This window comes from Drosophila kikkawai, chromosome X (assembly GCF_030179895.1).
Source record: "Drosophila kikkawai strain 14028-0561.14 chromosome X, DkikHiC1v2, whole genome shotgun sequence".
Classification (NCBI taxonomy): Eukaryota; Metazoa; Arthropoda; class Insecta; order Diptera; family Drosophilidae; genus Drosophila; species Drosophila kikkawai.
Window position 1 is genome coordinate 13,144,348 of NC_091733.1, and position 9,099 is coordinate 13,153,446.

A 9,099-nucleotide genomic window follows, 5' to 3' on the forward strand; every position below is an offset into this window, starting at 1 on the left:
CCGAAGTCTCGCACGAAAACCCGAAGTCGCCGCCAGCCGAAGTCTTTTCGAAGTTCGTCAAGTGCTTCGTGTTTGGAACAGGCGACAAAATGTCAAACGATCGTGGCTTTTCTTGGGAATCCTCTTTTTGGAATTCGAGTTTCGGCGACTGGTTTTTTAGGAGCTGTAACTTGTAGTAACTTGGAGCCTTAAGGTAAAAGTTTTCTACAAACTTTAATTGTTGAAAAATAATAAAAAAAAAGCTAGAAGTTGTCGAAGATTTTAAGAGAGTTGAGTGATTTATTACTTGGAATATTTAGCTTTTGAATTTGACAAACTTTAATTGTTGAAATATAAAAAGAAAGCCTGAAGACTTCGAATATTTATTGTTATTATATTTATTTTATTTTTTGTTATAAACAATTCTAAAGAATTGTGAAAACAGTTAAAAAACTGCTCACCTTATTAAGATTCTCCGACTTACTTGGAAATTGCCTGAGGAATTGCTTTAAGAAACCATGAATTAGCTCAGTCTTCCTGTTCGTAGCCCGGACTCCCGTTGCAGCATCATCTTTAATGACTCCTTTCTCTCTGCACTATCTTTTCTTTCTGACCATTTCTTACTTATTAGCCATTTTCCACAGACAGGCCGCTTTAATTGGATTATTTGGGAAATTAAAGACCTGGAAATGGAGAAGAATATGGCCAGATGGAATGCAGAAAATTGGGATATAAACCAAACGGGATTGGTAGCCACTAAAGAATGGGAACAAAAAACAATGACCAAAAGCCTGGTGGAAAACCTGCAAGGCAAGAAAAACTTTCTGCAAGGCGAAAGAGGGGGGAAAAACTAAGGGAGGGGAGAAAAGCAAGACTTCAATTGCAATTGACCGAAAAACCAGTTGATGTTATTTAAGGAAAAACGTTCGAACTGAGAAGAAATATGCACTGAAAATAATAAAGGAGGGTAAATTGAAGATAACTTCCTTTTGTGTTGTCATATTCTTTCATTTTTTTTTCTAACTGTGCCTGGAAAAATCCAATCTCTTTTTCTTCCGTCTCCAATCGATCGCCGAGGAAGAGCTGTTTCCAAGCGGAGTTACCATTTTGGTTAAGGCGCTCGATGAAAAACGCAAAAAGCTAAACTAGTTTTTCCAGTAAAAGACTCTCAAAGTTCGAGGAGGAATCTGGCCTCATCTGCAGCTGCCTTTGGGGACAGAAGACAAGAGTAGAATATCGCAGAATTGTTGTCAAGAATCTGGGAGGCAAGAACCGAACCGATCAATAACCTTTTCATCAAGAAAAACCCACTGGAGGGCAACGACAATGATGAGAAAATAGCTTTGAAATTCATATATATATATTCAAATATTTCCTTATAAGTAAATCTTACTTTAATATTACCAAGAAATATCTCCTACTTCCTCTATTTTTGTCTGGAAAATGGGAAAAATCTCATGAGGATTCCGCTTTGACTCCGAAGAGCCAAAGAAAGCATGAAATTGCTTGTAAATATCTTTCACCCATTGCAAAAGTTGTTTTGGCATTTTTTTTAAACATGTTTAGTTTGTTGTTTTCCTTTTTTTACTTGTTTACATTTTTTTCGCAGGCACAACTCACGTCAAAAAAAAAAAGAAACAGGTTTTTTCATTCAATATATATACAGTCGTTGCCAGATAATTAGCAGCAAGACTAGGGTGGTTGTATTTGCATTGTTTAACAAATCGAAGCGATTATTTTTTAAGGTCAGGATATAACTAATATATTTTAAAAATTATAAAAAATAAACTATAAAGGTTTGTATACCCGTGCGGTGTTGAGATTCAATTACCCTTTTAGAAATAAAAATAAAAACTAACAGGAAAATATATAAAAAAAATAAAGGCAACCCTCTTCCAGCAATTTCTAGATCCCCCAAATCGCCCAAAAAGTTCATTATCTCCCATTTCTTTATTAAATAACTCTTTGGTGCTTGCACTTTTTGGGTCATTTTTTTATTCGATAGAATTATGGCTTATAGGGTTCGGTCTTTAATCGTTATTAATTAGGTAATTATTTAATTTAATTATGTTTAAAGTGATGTTTTCTGTTTACATTGCAATGGGGGACTGCATATATATAATTAATTAATTAATTTGTAATCTCTGCTCTCTCGTTTTTTCGTTAAGTATTTGGTTATTGCAAACTCTCGCATATATATATAGTAGATATAATGCTATAATGCTTAGACATAGGCATATGTATATTACGATATTATAGCTATGAGTATCCAGCCCAGAATTGAACTATTTATAGAGCCACAAAAAAATACAAGATAGAAACAAAAAGATCACTTACACTCACAAAAAAAAGAGTACAATTACAGAGTCAAAGAGTTAATTATAATTAATAGATAATTTCCTACGCGAAGACTAGACTGATTGATCGCTTTTTACAGAGTACGCTCTCTCTCTCTCTCTCTCTTGATTCTCTCTCATGACTAGAGAGTCGGGCTTATCCTTGGCCCGGACTCGGGGAGAGCTGTGGCCTTATTGCCCAGGGAGAACAGCCAGGTCACTCGCTCAGTCCCGGCGAGATCATGCCGTCTATGGGCTCCAGCTATTGTTCCATTATAATCGTATCCTCGGTCTTGACATTACCCGAATTGATGGCCTCCATGGCTTTGCTGAGCAGCGTGGCATCCTTCAAGCTAACCACTTGGACCAGCTGGGGCTCCTGGCCGGGACCGCCTTGGATCATCATTTGATGCATGCCCGGTGACATGGTAATGGTTTCCAATTGATCGCCGTTTTCCACCTGAGGAAAGAAAAGAAATTGAAGAGATTAAAAAAAGGTTTTTTCTTAGGGTAACTTTCAGTACTCTCTGGAAATAGGTTTACCCCTGAACACTAGCATCATTTATGTAGCTGGAAAAAAATAAATTAAAGGGCATACAACGTAAATTTAAATTATAAATAATTATAGCTTTAAAATACTTACTTTTGGGAGCTAAAAAACTAAAAAATAAATAAATAAAAGTTAAGAAAAATCAAGGAAATCCCCAACTATTACTTACTTTTCTTTACATAAAATCAATAAAAAATGTAATAAAATAAATAATTTTTAGAATTATAATACTTACTTTTTTGAGCTAAAAAATAAAATAAATGTGAATAAAAGTTAAGGAAAATAAAGGAAATCTCTTTCTTTACTTCACACAAAACAATTTAAAATCTATAAGAAAATAAAATAAGAAATAATTATAAAATTATAATACTTACTTTTTTGAGCTAAATAAATAAGTAAAAGTTAATAAAAATCAAGGAAATCTTCAACTATTACTTACATCTTTAGCTTATAATTAAATTAAAACTCAAAACTCGAAATCAAAATCAAATCACAACAACAAAAGATTTATTCAATAAAATTTGTTGGCTTTCGCTCTCTCTTCTCTCTCTCTCTCTCACTTTCTCTGTTTCTCTTAGAACATAAAATTTGGTCTAGAACAACGTAAAAAGTAATTGCAATAATATATATTATACATAATATATAATATAATAATAAAAATAAAACATGTAAACACAATAATAATAAGGCTTGGGTGGGGGGGGGGGGGGATAAACACAATAGCAATTAATAACATAAAAATTTGCAATTTTTTCAAGCACACCCGAGGAGATTATATGACTAAGATCAAGACTAAGACCAAGACTAAGACTTAAACTAAGGCTGTAACTAAGACTAAAGGCTTAGATTAAGGGCTAAGCTATTATGGGCATTCTCAATGCTAAATTGACTACTTTTGAGGTTTTTTTTTTGTTTGTTTTTCTTTTCAAATTCGCAAAATTTGCACCAAAAATCTGAATCCCTGTGCTGCTGTAAAATAAAAACAAACTTAAACTCTGACTACATATGATTAATATTTGGTTTGTGTTGCTGTTGCTGCTGCTAAGATCCTCTACTAACTATTTAATACTAACTAACTAAAAGTTTAAACAATTCTTTTTAGGAACAAATTATATATGATTTCTGCTTTTAGTTTTCTTTTTCTTAGTTTTTGGTTTCAATTATCAACAAATTGGTTTCGATTTGGTGTGGTCCTTTCCTTTGCCCTAAATTCTTTTTCAATTTATGTTTCTATTTTTCTAAATAAACCTTTTTTTTGGCATTTAATCTAAGCTTAAAATGGCAAGTGTGCTTCTTTTTTTCCTTATATTTTCTTCTCTCTGACTAGATTCGAGATGTGGCTTCTTTTTTTTAATTATTGTTATATTTTTTGGTGGGAGTTCTACTCCTGGTGCTCTTGCTTGATGCTTTTGGAGGGCAGCTGCAGCTGCACATTGATCAAGCTGTCGCTGTTTACGCAGCGTATAGAGGCGGAGGCAGCGGATGAGCCAGATGCCTCGCCGGCTTTGGTTTGGACTTTCAATTTGCCCTGCTTTTTGCGCTTTTGAACCATCAACAAGCCTGCTGCTCCGCCTGTGTCATTAACCGCCATCCTTCGCGAGGATCTGGTAGTGCTGGGGAGAGGTTGAGCAGCGGCTGGAGTGGCCAGCACTATGGGCAAAGGCATCTTAATGCTATTATTATTATTATTATTGTTTGTGAGGCTGCTATTATTATTACTACTACTATTATTATTATTATTATTATTATTGTTATTAGAGGTGGCAGAGCTAGCTGCTGCTAGGTAGTAACGACCCCCCGTAGTGGTTGCCTGTTGGCTACGCCGACTCAACACTGCCGCAGTGCCGGCACTGATCAGGGAATAACACTGAACACCGGCAGACAGGCCCGTAGAGGAGGGACTGGTTGTGCCACGCGTGGCTGTTGTATCTACCTGCATGGGGGCCAGGCAAACGGTGCCATCGCTATTTGTTTGTATTGTCTGCATATTGGCCATCACCGACTGGTACATGGAGACGGGCACCGAGATCACATTGCTGACCGACACGGGATAGCCTGGGAAGAGAGTAGAATTTTAGATTTAAAGAAAATCTTCATTAGCTTTCACTCTCTCTCGCTCTCTCTCACCTTGACCATCCTCGGTGGTGATGAATATCTGGCCATCCTGGGTCTCGGTGAGATCCACGGTCATGTTCTCATGGCCATTGACATCGGTGAGACTCTGCACGGTCTGAATGGTGGCACCACCCTCGCCCTGATGAAGCTGTTTAATTTATAATTTATACAATTTATTAATTAAATTTGAATTCAAAGAAAAAAAACAAAGCTCAAACTTACCGTGGCTACACCCTGCACCTGGGCTGTGGTTCCGTCGGGCAGCGTGATGATGGGATTATTGGGATCCACTTGGATTAGGGACACGGTGCCATCAGCATTTTGTGACAGAACCGTTTGCGTGGTGTACTGTGGGTTGTACAAATTAATTAATATTTTTGTATAAAATAATATAAAATTATTAATTAATATCAAGGGAAAACACAAAAATAATTGGGTAGAAAGAAAGCAACGAATATTACAAAAATAAAGCATAATGCCAAGCAAAAAATATATAAATTAATTAATAAACTTAAACAAACAAATTAGTAATTTTCGTTTTTAGTTTTTTCTCTTTTTTTTTTGATATATTTTTTTTTTTTTGTGTCTTAAAGCGTATTTACATGTGAGAACGAGTGTTTGTGCGGGATGTGGATGCAAATAATGATGAGTAAACCAATAATTCGACGACTTGCACTTGCACAATAACAACAATTAGCTGAAAAAGACAAAAAAAAAGGCATACAAAAAAATAAAACAAAAAAGTGTCAAAGAAATTAATAAAATCTTAAATTATATAAAGCATAAAATACATTTTTTGCTGTAACTTAAAAAATAATTATAACATGTGTAGGAACAACAATAACATTTAGATTTTTTTTTAAATCAAAATTTGAGCCAACAAAAAAATGCGGCAAAAAAGAAAAAGGATACAGGAACGAGAGAGATAGATAGAGAGAGGCAGAGAATTGAAATATGCACAAGGGATTTGCAAAGAAACCTAAATTTGTTTCTTATTTTTACCCCCTTTAACAATTTCTGTAAACATTTTCCAGGCTTTTAGAGTTTGTAGAATATTTTCTTTACATACTAGAAACGGTTTTAAGCAAAAGATTAAAATTTAAAGTATAAGATGTATAACGGAGGAAACATTTCTGAAAATTCTTCGTAAAAGAAAGTTTGCGAAGCAAAATCCTATAGCCTTAGGCATCTTATTATTATACTCTTTAAGGATATTCTTATTTAAATATTAAAAAATGAATTTAAGCAAAAGACAATATAAAGTATAAGATGTATAACGCCGCAAACAATTCTACAAATTCTTCTAACAAACAAGTCTGCGAAACAAAATCATATGACCTTAGGCTTCTTATTATTAAAAAACATTCAGGAAACCCCCTTTAAACCCAAAGTCTAAGCAAAATCCCAGTGCATTGTACAACAAATCCCTGCCCCATTTCCCATCCCCTTCTCAATCCCAATCCAGGCTCGATTAGTGGCAGTTCAGTCGGATTAGTACGAACATCAACGTCGCTCAGCGTTATGGGCTCGATGCAGACTTGGGCGTTGGCTATCTGCTGGGCAGTGACCGTCTGCTGGGCATTCGATTGGGCGGCGGCTGCTGCTTGGGCGGCTGCGGCCGCTGCCGCTTGTGCGGCACTTACGGCAGCAGCTGTCGTCGGCACCGCCGTAGCTGTGGCTGTTCCACTGGCCGTGGTCAATTGTATGGTCTGCGGCTGACCGCCGCTCACTGGCTGTATATGAACGGTGCTGGGTACATTGGTCTGATGGTGTTGCTGGTGATGGTGTTGCTGCTGCTGGTGGTGCTGCTGCTGCTGTTGCTGGTGATGCTGCTGCTGCTGTTGTTGTTGTTGCTGCGGGGCAGGAGCCTGGCAGATCTCAATCTTTGTGGAGGCGGGCAACGTGGCGGTTGTGGTCACGTGCTGGTTATTGGTACTCTGGATGATCGTTGGAGCAGGCGTATTGCTCTGGGCCGTGTGCGTGGTGATCACAGTGCCGGCGCTATTGATCTTCACCACATTCACCTGCTGCGGTTGCTGTTTTGATGATTTGGTGTAGATTTTTGGTATGTTGGATTAGTCGATGATAAATGGTTTTTTTTTTCCGTGTGAAAGTAACCGGGGGATTAGTGGTGTGTGGATTAGTAAGAATGTATGACATGGGGGCGGGAAGGGGGTTAGTTTATCCCAAAATGTGGACACAAAAATGTGGGATAGAGTGCTTGTATAGTCTAGGTTATAAATTCAGGATGCTTTATCTTAGGGTTCCTTGTTTAAAGATCTCTTTTGTAGCGCATTCACTCATGTATCTAGTACCCTTAACCCTCTGGAATTGTGAATAATGGGACCAACAGGGTTAAACATGCATTCTTTCACAATAATAACCCAATTTACAGGTTCAAAGAACCCTTTCCCTAGAGCATACACACTTCACTCTTGTATTTAAAACATTTCAATATCCTTTTTTTGTTCATTACCCCACCCAAAACCCTTTTTAAACTCACATTGCTATTGCCTGTTGGTGGTGTCATTGTAGTCACCGTGTGTATGGTCGGCGGATTGGACAGCTCCATATCCTCATCCTCATCGCCCGACTGCGAAATGAGAGCATTAACCTTGTCCTCGTCGTCGGCAAAGGTGGGCAGCAGGTCCTCCCTGCCATGGTACTTGTAGCAGTTGATCACGATCTTGCGCAGAGCATGCGTCCAACTGATCTAAAGGTCAAAAATAGAGAGAATTAGTACAATTCGCTAGAGATTGGGGGCGGTTGTTGGAACACCCACCCCACCCACCTTCTGCTTGTCGTCCTCGGAGCGTGCATCCATCCGTACATTCGCCCATGGCAGCTCCTTGGGCCACCAGGGCGGACGGGTCGATTCACGGCCCCAGCCGGGCTTCCCCCTGCCGGTGGAGTACTTGAGCATCAGCGGGATAAAGGCTCGCAACTGTGCCTGTGTCATCTTCTCCACGGGCGTTGGTATACCATCGATAACGAGGCCCGGCAGTTCGAAGAGCGACGGATCATCCTGTGGCGGCGGTGGCGCCTGCTGTGCCAACGCATTGTCCAATTCATCCATGACGATATTCTTTAGATTCCTCAGCACATCCTCAAGCGGCTTGGCCCCGAAAACCTTGTAGCTGGTGTTGGGTTTTCCAGGCGTTGCCACCAACACCACAGCCTGCTTGCCCACCCGCCCCGTAAACTCGTAGATAATCCCACGCAGCTTGCGAAGCAGCCGATTCTGTTGCCTCTTTCGCACCGAGGGATTCGTTTCGAAACAGTGCGGCCTCTTGCGCTTCTTGGAGCTGGCTATGGCCGCCGCTGCGGCCACACCCACGGGTCCTGCGGCGGCCAACTGATGGGCCACATCATCGTTGACGGGTATGGAGCCGAGATCACCCTCATACAGGCTGCCATCGCTGCTAATCAGATCCTCGTCATCGTCATCCGAGCCCAGACTTTGGATATCCTCGTCCAACATCTCAATCTTGTAGGTGGTTCCGTTGCTCTGGGAACTATTGCCGCCACTTTGCACCTGATTGCCGCCACCACCACCGCCTCCACCGGTCGTTGTGATGGTGGTTACGTTGAGGCCACCGGTGGCGCTGCCGGAATTGCTGCTGCCCGCATTTCCGCTCGAATTGCTGCCCGAGGAGGCATTGTTGGTAGTAGTGGTGGTGACCACCACATTGCCCGCCGTTCCACGCTGGCTGCCCGCCGGCGCTACGACGAGCCTATAGCTTGTGGTGGCCAGTTTTTCGGCTCCTGGCTCTGGGGTAGAGAGAGAGTGAGAGTGAGAGACAGAGGATCGCCTTCAGTCCCTTACTGGCGATGGGCGGGCGGCGGTCCTATTCGCATGCGCAGTGTGATAAGAGCTGTCTGGAGAGAGGAAGGAAAGAGAAGGCAAGGAATGCCAGCCATTAGTTTGGAATTCATTTTTCAGTATGTTCAAGTGTTTGGCTGGTTCCCCTGCCCGTTGATAGCGAACTAATTATACGCCACAGCGGCGGGAATAACATGTGGAGGCACACTTTGGCACTAAATATACCCTGTAGTTATGACTTAAGGGGGGTTAAGTGGGTTTAAATGGATTAATTTGATTATTTTTAAATATTAATA

At 40.1% G+C, this 9,099-nt stretch overlaps 1 protein-coding gene across 1 annotated transcript; it reads right to left on the reverse strand.

Annotated features, from left to right (window-relative positions):
- Nucleotides 1-3,549: 3,549 nt before the first annotated feature.
- Nucleotides 3,550-8,794, reverse strand: ewg (DNA-binding protein Ewg). The gene is made up of 6 exons (XM_017173680.3): nucleotides 7,772-8,794; nucleotides 7,484-7,693; nucleotides 6,483-7,016; nucleotides 5,203-5,328; nucleotides 4,993-5,128; nucleotides 3,550-4,920 (listed from the first exon to the last, which is right to left on the reverse strand). The coding sequence occupies exons 1-6, from the start codon at nucleotides 8,459-8,461 to the stop codon at nucleotides 4,247-4,249; spliced, it is 2,370 nt and encodes a 789-aa protein (XP_017029169.1). The 5' UTR covers nucleotides 8,462-8,794; the 3' UTR covers nucleotides 3,550-4,246.
- Nucleotides 8,795-9,099: the final 305 nt, after the last annotated feature.